Below are 13,674 nucleotides of genomic sequence, written 5' to 3'. Positions count from 1 at the left end.
ATCGTATAAAAGGCTGTGTGATAGTGCCACAAATGTAGGTCAGCTTAGAAACTGTGCTGCTGTTAGGTAAGATTCATGATCTGCTTTGAATGTGTAATTGTTTTTTGTGGTAATAAAAAATCTGGAGTATCTGGAATTGGACTAAATCAGTATCTTGCTAACAGAACGTTTTTGTAATCCTGGAGTACCAGCAGAGGGCAGCACACATTTGTTTATGAACAAAAAAAAGCCTTTGCGAACCACTTTGCAAAGAAAGAAAGAGCAGAAAATAAAAATATCAACCTTTACTGTCTCCACTTTTTCTATTTTGAAGACACATTTCAGACGCAGCATGCAAAACAAAGTCTGTCACTCTTGGTGCATATGGCTCTGACTGTCAAATATAGTTACTGATTTTAGTTGGTACCTTTGGAAACCTGGACAGGCTCCTAGTACTTGTAACTTCATCTCAGAGCAGGCTCCAACTGAGTGTGCCAACTCAGTTCCACTGATCCTCCTATTGAGGTTGAGCAGATTGAGGCTGTGTGTTGAAGCCAGCCAGAAGAGGGAGGTAATGGAAGCCCGGACAAGCCTCGAGAGACCATCGAAGAAAGTGAACTGGCCACCAGGAAAGCCAGACTTAAGTGATATAAGAAAAAAGGCGTTGCCTGTGCAAATTTCATGGACACAAAGCTTTCAAATAATAATAACAATAATAATAATAATAACACAGCATGACATGACTGAAACAGAACAGTGTGACACACTAACAACACACTGTAACATCGCAGAGTTTCAACACACTAACACAACTTTTGTCACACTGTTTTGTTGTAGTCGGTATAACAACACACTGACAAAAAACTGTAATATATTGTATTGTTTTAATGCGTTGTTACTCTATGTATGTTGTCACTCTGTGCAGAGTGTTGGAGGCCAAACAACTCACAAAAAAAAACTATTTTGGTTCAAATTAAGTCCACTTCATTTCAAGAAAAATGGAGGGCGGAGAGCTTAATGTTCTCTTCAGAAACATGAGCAAAAATCCCTTTTATAACCTCTTGACTATTCATACAGTGTCACCATATGCAAGGTCAAAGGTCAACATTTGATTTTTTCCGTTGCATGCAAAATCCAAGACAATTCCTTCAACATAAGACGTACTTTGTATTTTGAGAATATTTTTTCTTATTTGGTAATATAAGCATTTTGAGATTTTGAACATGGTAAAAACAAGTCATAACCCTTTTATCATCAGCACGTTAGCGTTGTATTTTTGGGGGGATGCTTGCATGATCACATTAGTGTGAATGTAGCTGCAGTAGCTGGTTCTTTGGCCACTTGGGGGCAGGAGAAACAACTTCATCTGATTTGTTTTTCTACTGAATCCTGAGGGAAATGTCTGGCTCTTAAGTTGATGAATGCCTCACTATGTTCACCATGCAGATGCTAACTGTCTTGTGCTTCACAGTAAACATCAGCCAACTGTGGCTGTAAGTTAATAAATCTCAAATACAATTGTTTGTGGGTGTCCCTTGTGTTTGTTGATTGTGCTTCCTGCATTGTTAAAGACAAGGATTAGACATTATTGGATTGGTTACAGGTGACGTGGGGAGACATTGTTGGACAGTGAGAGTTGGATTTGTTCCCGAGTCCTCATGTACTCTGTGACGCAAGCAGACGTAGGTTGACTGCAGAAATAAAGAGACATGCAAACTAAAAGCAGGAATAGACGGTTAAATAATGCTGCTGCTAACAATGGAGGGCCGTGATTTCTGCTAACAGGCACTATGTCACTGTGTTTTCCCATGTTCTTTCTTTGGATTATTTTCTTCTAATTACTGGACGTGATTCTACCTTTTACAGTTTTACTTCTGCTGACATACACGTTACATAAATATGTCCTTAAAAGTAAAATAAAAATCAGTTGTCATTCAAATAGAAACATTTTTTCGCACAACACCTTTTATCTTGTTCAGATGAACCTCATTTATTCTACTTTTCAATCCCTTTTTTCTTTGTGTGTGATCGCATTGACAGATAAAACATAAACACAATGACTAGAGAATGTAGAATCTAAATGTAAGAAGAATTTGGTGTTGACCTTGACCTATGAACCATGTCCATATTAAAGCCAAATGCATGTCACTGAGTTCAACATTCAAGTACCTGTATTATGAATGGGATGACTGAAAGGCATTGAGTAGTAATAACTCATAATGCGCTATAACGAGAAGGAGCTTATCAGTGCTGAACTCTTGTCTCCAGCCTCTTCAATAAGCCTAAGTGCCCGTGGAGGACTTGTTGTTAGCATGAGATAGGGATAATCCTTTTAGGCAATGTCTTAGGAATAAGACTGTCAATACTTCCTCTCTCAGACTGGAGGAGCTCCTCAGTGAGACAGGACAGACGTTTGATCTCTTTCAGTGGAAGTTCTTCTCCACCTCGGGATCTTGTTGGATACAAACCGAGAGACTTCACTCACCAGGAGATTCAGATATCATTTTCATTCAGGGGGGAGGGGGGGTCTGTCCGCATACGGACTGAGTCTAAAAATGATGGAGGGCTTGAAGAAGATGTTGAACAACATGGTGTCGCTTAAAGTCCGGGCGTATGTGAAGGACTACTGCAAGAGGAACGGCCTGCTGACACTGTCAGTCATTGCTGTAGTGACTGGCTGTGTGCTTGGATTTCTCCTCAGGTCACTCAACCTTTCCACACAGGTATGAATAAATAGATGGATATACATTTAACAGAAGGCATTGTGACTGGCTTTGAATCCTAAACTTATCCATTACATAACCCTGCTGCTCTGTCGTGGGAATGTTACTTTTTAAGCAAATTAACTTTACATTTAGGCCGAGCCAGGTTTTCATCTTGTTTAATTCTGGTCTGGCCAATCAACGAGTTATATGATATATGCTTTAAGCGTAAGTCATTACAATTATCTGAATCTGCCATTGTGTCAGTATGAAACAAACCGACCATAGTTCACATTGATTACGAATGTGTAAGTGTGAAGTACAAAATATGGCCACTCCAAATGTCCTTGACTTGGATTTTGGAATCAGCTACCTCGCCATGCAGCCTATTGCTGCATCAAATGTTTCCTTGCTCTGATTGGCTGTATTGTCAGAGATATTTGGTATTTACCCATTTAAAACACCCCTTTGAAAGGGAAAATGAACTGAGGCAAAACTAGGCTAATGTAAACTTCCTGCTTTGAGTTTTTTTTTCCATCTCAAATGGAAAAGTCATGTCCCACCAAAACTCTGCCTCTGATTGGCCTGGACTGTGATTCTTTGACCCTTACCAAGTCACTCCCGATGCCTAAACGTAACCAATCAAGGGATTTAAATCAAGAGCGTTTGTTCACGATAATTGGCTTTATTTCTTATTTTACTTTGCCATCCAAAGTCAGAAAGGAAATCTCACTACGACACAGGTGAAAAACATGTGAGGCAAAGTTGAGCACTTAACAATAAGAGAGCAGAATATTTCCCTTTGTAGTTACTTATATAAAAAGTGGGTGTCAGTGTCCTGTTTACAGCTCCTTTTTCGGGAATTGTGCGAATTGTTACATCTTGAAGAGTGTCTTTTGTTTGTGTCATAACTTCTAGTTATCATTTCATGAAGAGATTTCTCTAATAAAGTTTTCTACAGTATTCAGCAAACTTTTTAAAACGTGTATTTTTGGGAAGGCTTAGAGTTCTCCAGACATTCAGTCAGTGTTATGTTAGATGCCCTTAATTGACTAAGCACATTATATGTTCATCATTGACTTGTGCCTCGTGTGCACGCTTACAGCAGCCGTTCAAACATTAAGCAACATCATCTACTGAGCCAAGATGGTGACACATGCAGCAGTTAAGATATTAAGAAGTAACTTTTTATAACCTTGGGCTTGTAATGTCAAGAAAAAGAAGTCTTAAAAAAATGGCATACATATGATTTCTGGAACAGCAACCACCTGACATGGAGCGCCAACATTTTGTCTGAGACAGCTTCCATGAAAGTCACATTCAGTTCAGAGTTAAATTAAAATACATAAAGGTTTAGGACAATGAGATAATTGACAACAAAGAAAGCATTTTGAATGTTAGGAAACACACTCGCCTTAAAATGAGGAATCAAAAATATTTGACAATTCAGTTACTTCAAAATAAAGAAAAGAAATTAGAAATATTAGAAAAATATGAGAAAAAAAATGTTGTTGTGTTTGATACTGGGTTTAGAAAGTTTGGTCTTATTTATTTTTTCAGAAAATATTCAAATATGTTTGTTAAAAGTAAGAAAGACGATCATTTTGTTGTGTATACAAGGCAAGATCAGAATAGAGATAGGAGGTACATTTTTGTCCATTGTGGCTCCTAGATCCAAAGAAAATCAAAGTTGGGGCTCAGTAGCCTAATGGTTGGGCGCACCCAATGTACAGAGGCTAGAAGCGGGTTTGAATCCCACCCATGACTCCTTTCCCTTGTCATTCCCCTCTTCCTCTTGGTGGTATCTGACTCTATCCACTGTCCTGTCCCAACAATAAAGACGTAAAAAGCCCCAAAATACATCTAAAAAAAGAAAGAAATGTCCTTATAGGACCTTTGAAAAGTAAAAATAAAACAATCATGACATGCATGATCAAGAGAATTCAAAGCATCTGCAAAACTGTCAGCATATCACAAGCACATCTTCCCATCCAAAGAGCTGAATCCCAATTTACGTTTTGGCAGTTCTTGGAAGGTTATAAAAGGCAGTATCATAAGTACAAAATAAATAAACATGGCTGCACTTTGCAAGAAGTGTCAGTAGAGGTCTCTACTTTTTGATTAAATGCTCTGAAAGAATCAGAAGTGATAGAAATAAAGTGACTTCAGGTGTTTTTCTCCCATAGGCTAAGATCTACTTCTCCTTCCCTGGAGAACTGCTGATGAGAATGTTAAAGATGTTGATTCTACCTCTCATCACCTCCAGGTAAGTTTGACTCCCGTGCTCTGATTGAAAACCCCCAATAGAAAAAGATTGAACACAGGATCTTCATTTTAGTGTTATGAAATTACTTTATAAACTGTCCTTAATGTTGAACAATGTTGGTACCTTACTTGTAATTTTCCAATGAATGAAATGTCCCCAAAGTCTCCACATGTTTTGATAATAAAAATTCTAAATATGAATTCAAATATATACATGACAGAGTATCCAATAACTGAACAAAAGAATACATTTTCAATCAAAGATTTTAGTTTCTTTTATAGGAATATCATTTTCAAATAATCTAAAATATAATGGAACTTAATAATCCAATTCTCTGCTTGAGTGTTCAGTTTAGTTAACTTGGAACTATTCAGACACCTACCCTTTTTTTTCTCCCAGTCTTATGTCCGGCTTGTCAGCCATGGACACCAAGGCAAGTGGCCGGCTGGGGGTCCTGACCATCACCTACTACCTGTGGACGACCTTCATCGCTGTCATCGTTGGCATCGTCCTGGTGCTCATCATTCATCCGGGGACGGGCTCAGAGAAAGAAGGCCACCACGCAAGCTCAGGGCCTGTAATGACCTCCGCTGACGCTCTTCTGGACCTCATCAGGTTAATATTAACAGACACAGAAGTTCTCATCATAGTGAAAAATGTGAGAGGAGCGCTGTCATTCAAACATTTCTATTACTGGATTGTGTCTATACCAGCTGTATGCTGCTCTGCTAGACCTCTGACATGATTCTGAATAACACTACTTCCATGATGAAATATGTATTTTACAGTCATGCTGTTTGGCTGGATCTGGCATTGCAACACTTTAAGCATAACACTAAATTCAGCATGCAGCATATATCTGAAATGATAACTAAAAAAGAGGAAGTGTCAGGGGGATAATCATCATCATCAAGGTTCATCCTCTGGAAACCAAGAACGTCTACATTTAGCAGACGTGCTTGTTGTTTAGAGATATTTCACTGGATAACCTTTTTCCTGTCACAGAAGCTTGATTGAAACCCAGTGGTATAAAAACATCTTCACCATTGGGATCTATGAGTATGTGTTCAAAATGTTGGTGGATAATTGTCTATCTGCAGAACAGTTATTGAGACATTATCATTTGGGAATGGTAGACCAGGACACTACTGAAAATGTCCAGACATTTCCCAGGGGGGGCAAAAAATAAACCAGCAAATATCTGAATCAGTGGACCAGGAAATTCTTTAGTCTTTGACCTGCCCGCCTGTACAAAGTCTGTTAAATGTTGGAGTCCACTGATGTGTGAACGCAGCAAGTAATAATTTAGAGCTATAACAGCAAAAGAGCGTGTGATTTTCTAGGATGAGGATTCCCTAAGAAAAGAACAAAACAGTATGACCACAGACTGTATAAAGCCGAATGTACAGACCAATTAAACTTGTGACCCTCCTGTGCCTTGGACAGGAAGCTCTATAATCACAAAGTCCCAAAGGATCCGTTCAGTGGCTGCAGGTGAAACATGACTGTCACAATGGGAAGTAAGACATCCTCTGCATCAAAAGATTTTTGAAATTGTGGCATTTTCTACCATTTAAGGAGCTTAAAACGATAATAAAACATAGAATGGCTGCAGACTTTATTGAATTATCATTCATACCACCAAAGAAATGGGAACCCTCAACTAGAAGTCAGGGGCAGAGTTTGAGCATTAAATTAACAAAAAGAAAGAATAAAAGTGCCTGTAAGGTACTTGCAGAGTCATTTCTACACAGCAGGCTGGCTAAGAATAGGGAGACACTTAATTGTGATCTGTTAAGCCTTCACTTTCTCAGAAGGCCTTGTCAGTATGCGGCGTTAGACATGGTCTGCAGTCTAGTTCATGTGCTTATGTCATTCATGTCAGAGCTACACTAATACCTGCTTCTTAAACCTGATTATTGCTGTGAGCTGTGATCGGGGTGTTTGTTGCTGTAAGCCAAATGCCAGGTGTACATTTCAGCCCTCTTAGGTGTTTGACAAGATTTCTCTGAGGCTTTAGTGTCACTGACATTTTGCTGTATTTACAGTGATGTGAATGACGCTGGCTATGACCGTGCACATTGAACTTGGTAAACTGTGAAAGGCTCGTTTTGTTTTTATATGGTGTCAAATAAATTATCTGCTGGTTTTAAGGGGAAGTAAATCTGAACAACTGAATTTCAATCACTGATCTTTGAAGGCGTAGAGCTCATTCTTTTAGGTTAAGTTGGTATGAACACGAACAGAAATACATTCTGTTTTTATTAGTCGAGCTGGTTTTCTTGTAAAACTTGTAAAGTAAATAATAACACCAGCAGTGTGAGGGATTTATGAAGTAAAGATCCCCTCTAAACTGATGTTTAAAGTAGTGAAATGAGATATGTCCTCACACAAATGCCACAGCAAAAGTTGAATTAAACAAAATCACAATGTTTCGACCAGAGGTCTTCTTCAGGTCACCTGAAATCAAATTTGGCTCTCAAGTAAAGCACAAGTGATTTAGTAATTTAACAGTATTCTTTGTACAGTTAAACACTAAAACAATATCTAACAGACGGTTTGTTTTGGTCAGGTTACCTTAAAGAAATTATAAGAAAAAAACACCACAAGCAAAAAAAAAAAAAAAACCTTCCTATCAGTGCTGTTAAGTTCACTCAGTAAAGCTTTGAAGTGTGTGGGACCAAATCAAAACATCAATCAAAGTCACACAGGTTTTTTATATTGACACTGATTTCTCAGAAAAGAACAACTTTACAGAAACATTCATTCATTTGCTTTTTAACATACAGTTACCCTGAGTTCAACCTTTGAAAAGACAACAGTGAGGAAGACGATTACAGCACAGGGAACACCGCTGAGCTGCTCTGGGGCTTTTGATCACATTATGTAATCCTCATCAGCTGTCTGGCTAGCTCTGAGTCATGACGCTGTTGGGTTCACTATTTTCCCAACACTTCGAGGACTTCTCGCCCACGTTGGCTCTAAAGCGGATTTTTTTTAAATGTCATTGCCGGCTTTATAAAATAAAGTCCATTAATCTGCCCTGCTGTCAGTCATACCACATGAAGTTCATCAGTGGAAAGAAGAAACAAAAGCGTGAATTGAGATTTGGAACACTCTGCTCAACATTACTTCATATCTTTTACTAATCTATCCTTGTGGGAACATTTTTTTCTCCTCTGCTGACAAAGACAAACATTGGCTCTCACAGTTAAATCTTATACAAATGTTTTCATCCTTTGCACAAACAAGTGTAGTAATATCTAAAATATCATTTCCCAGGCTTTTAATTCTATTTTAAATAAAAGAGTCATACCTAGTATGTTCTTCACCCCAGTCATTTCCTAAAAATGTGTCATTATATTGTCTTTTATAGGAACATGATCCCCTCAAACCTGATCGAAGCCACTTTCCAGCAGGTGAGTCGATTAAAGAAAATAACTTGTATCATTGCATTGTACTGTATCGTTTAAAAAAAAGAATGATTATTATAACATGATAACAGATCTCTGTTTTTTATTTCAGTATCGCACAGACCTGGTTCCCATTGTTCAGAACTCAGATGTAAAAGATTCTCAGGCCAACTATGTGTACGTCATGCCCGACTATCACAACCCTCAACTGGGTCACCCAGTCTTCCTGGAGATCACCCCGGCTCCTGACATCAAGTATAAAATCGTCCCCAGCACCAGCAAGGGCATGAACGTCCTTGGGATTGTCATCTTCTCGGCCACTATGGGTAAGTGCACCACACGGCTCTTTAAACAACAAAAAAAGTATATTCTGTATATAAATATATATTATCACACTTCTTTCAGCCCCTACAAATGGATTACATAAGTTTCAACTAAAGCATTCACAGCTTGTGAATAAATAAATCACTCAAATTGGATAAAAGAGTCTTTCTTGAACTTTTAGTAGATGTTAATCTTATTTATAAGAAAGAGGTCATGTCAACACTATTTTGAAATGACCAGTGTTGAAGAAGATGAAGAACAGCAGTATTAAAAGAAAAGTTTGACCGTTTCAAAATTTAAATACAGAAGAAAAAAAAGCCACTGTGCCTGGTACGATGGGTGATATATATTATCACGTTTTTGGATCTATCACACTAAAAGCAGTACTTCCCTGCTGTAGCTGGTTTTGAAGTACTTAGATGCAGTTAGCTATAATGGTTCCTCATCTCAAGGGTTGGGTAGGAATAAAATAAATGTGTCATTGGAACATTTGTGGGAATAAAAGAACAACAATTTCAGCTGTACTATTTCTTTTTAGGCTTTTGTAAAATACTACTGACTTATTTATAGATCAGATAAATGTAGTGGAATATGAAGTAAATGATTTTACTTATACTGGGGAATAAGTACAAAGTGGTAGAAAATGTATTATACACGTATCTAATGCTGTGCTGGAGAACAATGCTGCTGTATTATGTAGCTGCTTTGCACCAGATTTAGCAAAAGTGACTCTAAATAACTTTATATACTGGTATATATGTATTTTTTAAGGCAGACAGAGATGTTGTACATGCCGTCAATTAGGTAACTTATTCCGATATCTAAACCCTGAATTAGATATGACTTGTGAGACATTGGTCAGTAGTGGAATTGGTTATCAACTAAACACGTGTGAATGTACTTTCTGTTCTCAGGTCTGCTGCTGGGGAAGATGGGAGAACGTGGAGCGCCACTGGTCAATGTTTGCCAGTGCATCAACGAGTGCGTCATGAAGATCATTAATGCTGCCATGTGGTGAGACCGCACTCTCTCAACACACACACACACACACATCAACACACTGTTCAACACGCACATCTAAAGAAAGACGGACAACACACAACAGAGCCAGATTATACCTAAAAATAAACCTCAGGCGGCAACTCAGAGGAGATCCACTGGTGGCGGCTGAAGTGTCCTTCTCAGGGAGCCGATAGTTCCACTGCAGGATTACATTTGTGTGGATGGAGTAAGAGGCACTGATGGAAATGTCGTTAACCTCTTCATCCCCAAAGGCTGCAATTAGTATGCCTGAATACTGTGTTTTTTAAAAAGAATGGCATCAAGAAGAGGATGGAGCGGTGTTATTGTGTGTGAATGGCAAAGAGAAGTTTTGGCCTGATCTTCTCACTCCCTATTCTAACTTCATTTAGCGTCATTTTTCTTGTACGGAAAACCCTCTGCAAAGTCAGATTCTCAAATGCTGACCAAGCATTCATCTAAGTGATTATGAATCTATAAAATAATGAATTGTCATGGGTTTCCCTCCCCTTCTTAAAACCCATTAAACAGAAGGTTGACAGTGGTAGGGCGTAACGATTGGCACCATGGCTACTCTAAGAGGGGATTACGAGGTGGCAAAATAGGTGCAGGACATTTGGACAAAATGTGCGGCCAGCAAAGTCAATCCAGTCCGTTTATTTAGAAAGCACAGTTAACATTTTGTCCATTAAATTGAATTCAAAAAGAACTTGAAACACAAAAAGCATTGCATAAAGAAAAAATAAAAACAAGTAAATATAACCTAGTGCTTTGACAAGTTTGTTTGTATAAGTTGGAATAAAAGGCTAAAGACAGGATGTGAATACTGGAATACGCCATCACTTTTTGAGTGTGCTACAAATGTAACTTTTTAGCCCCGTCTCAAAAAATGCCTAAAGGTTAACTTAAACTGTGAGTCTTCAGTGTGAGATATTATATACCACTTTTGTATTTGTATCTCTTTATTGCCACTTATGTTTTTGTTTTTGCCAATAGAGATAATGTTTGTAGCTCAGCATTCTTTCTCACTCCTTCAATAACGGCATATTATTGTCCCCTGTGCCTATCAAATACTTGGTTGATTACCTGATATCAGCACTGAAACAGAGCTGATAAAAAATAAAACTGGTTCGGATGTTGCCCAGCCAAAAATTCATTGAGGCCACCTGAACTTAAGTCTGATCTGAGACTTTTGAACATCTCATTCCGAAGTCATTGCCATTAATCTGCTGTAAAAGCGTAAAAGTAAATTCAGCCACAGTAGCATTAGTGAGATCAAGCTCTGACGGCAGTACGGCTTGATAAGGCTCACAGTCCAATTAATCCCGATGGTGCTGAATCAGTTTGAGGTCAAGCCAGTCAAGGTCATCCACGCCAAACGCAGAACCTCTTTCTTAATGGACTTGGCTTTGTGCACAAGAGTGTTTTAAGGTGAAAGAGAGAAAATATGCAATAAGAGTTCATGGTTCGCAAAGTGGAAAGATGATAAATATATACAGTATATGGGCTAGTTATTCAATATCTAGTAGTCTGATCTTTTCTGGTCAAGAAAATGCGAGTTACCCTTGCATAAATACACTAGAATATTGGAGTTGAAAAACAATTTCCCTGATCAAAAGTGAAAAAGATCTTCTTCTCTTCTCCTCCATACAGGTACTTTCCCTTTGGCATTGTGTTCCTAGTGGCAGGAAAGATCCTGGACATGCAAGATCCCGCCGACCTGGGTGAGAAGCTGGGCATGTACTTCATCACAGTCCTGTCTGGATTGTTTGTGCACGGCCTCATCCTGCTGCCTCTCTTCTACTTCTTCTTCACCCGCAAAAACCCCTTCCCCTATATCAGAGGGTTGCTGCAGGCTCTTGTTATTGCTCTGGCCACATCATCCAGGTAAGAGGAGTTAGGGTTTCTTGTAATTGTGTTTAAAATGTAGCCCTCTGGATTCTCCCATTGAAAAAAAATACAGACTGTAATGAGATCCTGACCCTTCTGGTCGTCACCTCTGGCTTCTGATAAGTATCCCAATGTGACCATTTCCTTTTGTTTTCGTCTTCTGCAGCTCAGCCACGTTGCCCATCACCATGAAGTGCCTGCTTGAGAACTGTGGTGTGGACCGGCAGATTGCTCGTTTTGTACTGCCAGTGGGAGCCACAATCAACATGGACGGGACAGCCCTGTACGAGGCAGTGGCGGCCATCTTTATAGCACAGGTCAACGAGTATGACTTGGACTTTGGTCAGCTCGTCACTATCAGGTGAGGATTTAAGCTGAGGTCATCATTCCTCCCATGATACGATCTTTTAATTGGAGACCGGGTTATTTTACATCTCTGACACCGTGGATCTTGTCTTATTAGTATAACAGCAACAGCTGCCAGCATCGGTGCAGCTGGGATACCTCAAGCGGGTCTTGTTACCATGGTGATTGTCCTGACTTCAGTGGGGTTACCACCTGCCGACATCTCCCTGATTGTCGCCATCGACTGGGTTCTGTGAGTCCCACACACAAAACAAAGTATACAATAAATTGGATCAGTGGGGCAGTTGGGGCAATGTCTAATTGGCTTCCATCTCTTCACAGCGATCGCTTCAGGACGATGATTAATGTTCTCGGTGATGCCTTGGCTGCTGGGATTATGGCTCATTTATGTAGGAAGGACTTTGAGAAAGCAGAAACCCCTTCTCCACCCACTCCCACTGCTGATGATGATAATGGAGGGGGCCCCCACCGGGTAAGGAAGACAATATTGGAAGACAACAAGTATGGGAGAGGATTTAAAAGCTTTGAAAAGCACAACTTGAAATCTCAAGTATTTATTTCATGTTAAATTTAATCACATAAATCTAGGGGGAAAAGTTGTATCAATCGTCGTCCCTGCAGCCACACTGCTAGCAAGGCTGAAAGACTCAAATGATTTGATTTATCAGGAGTGGTACTTGTTTTATCTTCCCTTTTGGGGCTTTTAGAGGACAGTGGATAGAGCAGGAAATCAGGAAAGAGAGTTGGGAATAACATACAGGAAAGGTGACACAGGTCAGACTTGAGCCTGGGCCACCTGCTTGGAGGGCTACATCGTCCGTACATGGGGCATGACCACTGCTGGGCCATCTGCCCCCAGCTAAAACCTTTTTTTTTTTTTAGCACTGAAATCTCAAATTTTTCAAGCTAAGACCTGCCCACCTCTTAATAGCTAATATTACAATTTGTGTATTTTTCTGTTCATTTTACTTGTAACTATGTTGATTTCGCTGTCAGATCTGTTTCCTTTTTGCCCTTTTGTTTCCCAAGTTTTAATGACATCTTGAAACAACCAAACCTTTTGACAACTTTTTTTTTCTATATAAAGTGACTGTTCCTTTGGGAACCACTTTTACCATCTTAACTAACTCTACTGTTTATGACTTCTTCTCCACAGAGGGACACAGTAATCTCCTTCGGTAATCAGAGTGTGGCGTTTTCTGATGCTCCTTTGATCACACACCGCTGCGATTACGTGTTTGAGGTGGACGGAGAGAATGTGATGGAGAGACCTCTGGCCTGCTACAATCTCTGTCAAGTCTGACACACTTAAACAAAAATGGCCAGCAAATGATACTGCCTTCAAAAGCACAAGACTTGCCTCACTTGAGACTATAAGGGACCATCATCTGAGGCTCTGAAAAATCCGGTTTTGGTAATAACCTGTTTCAGCCCTACATGAGACCATGGATGGAGTACATTGTAGTGTCAGGATTTAGCGGCTTGAATGGATTTTCACTGTGCCATGCTGAAAACTCAAACCTTCATTACTTGATGTAGTGTGTCTCTATTTGACTGAGACTGAAGTTGGGGAGGGGGGGAATGCATTGTGTCACATGTACACACAATGTTAATAAGGTTACTCTGAATGCATCTGCAGACATATTGTCTTGCACCGACATGCATTACATTTATTATTGTTCATTACTCAGTGTTGACGGTTACATTTCTCAGA

The 13,674-nt window shown here is 39.4% G+C and overlaps 1 protein-coding gene across 2 annotated transcripts; it reads left to right on the top strand.

The window, feature by feature from the left end:
- Window positions 1-435: 435 nt before the first annotated feature.
- On the top strand, window positions 436-13,474 carry slc1a8b (solute carrier family 1 member 8b). Of its 2 annotated transcripts, none has more exons than XM_061063503.1 (11): window positions 436-623; window positions 4,868-4,947; window positions 5,347-5,562; window positions 8,324-8,366; window positions 8,473-8,686; window positions 9,599-9,698; window positions 11,358-11,591; window positions 11,761-11,955; window positions 12,058-12,192; window positions 12,282-12,432; window positions 13,117-13,474. In XM_061063503.1, the coding sequence occupies exons 2-11, from the start codon at window positions 4,904-4,906 to the stop codon at window positions 13,261-13,263; spliced, it is 1,479 nt and encodes a 492-aa protein (XP_060919486.1). In that variant the 5' UTR covers window positions 436-623; window positions 4,868-4,903; the 3' UTR covers window positions 13,264-13,474. The 2 variants fall into 2 exon arrangements, with proteins under 2 accessions (XP_060919486.1, XP_060919485.1); XM_061063502.1 differs by lacking the exon at window positions 436-623 and adding an exon at window positions 1,493-2,702.
- Window positions 13,475-13,674: the final 200 nt, after the last annotated feature.

This window comes from Labrus mixtus, chromosome 18 (assembly GCF_963584025.1).
Source record: "Labrus mixtus chromosome 18, fLabMix1.1, whole genome shotgun sequence".
In the NCBI taxonomy this organism is placed as follows: Eukaryota; Metazoa; Chordata; class Actinopteri; order Labriformes; family Labridae; genus Labrus; species Labrus mixtus.
Note: the sequence above shows the minus strand (reverse complement) of the source record. Positions and strands in the feature narration are given on the sequence as shown.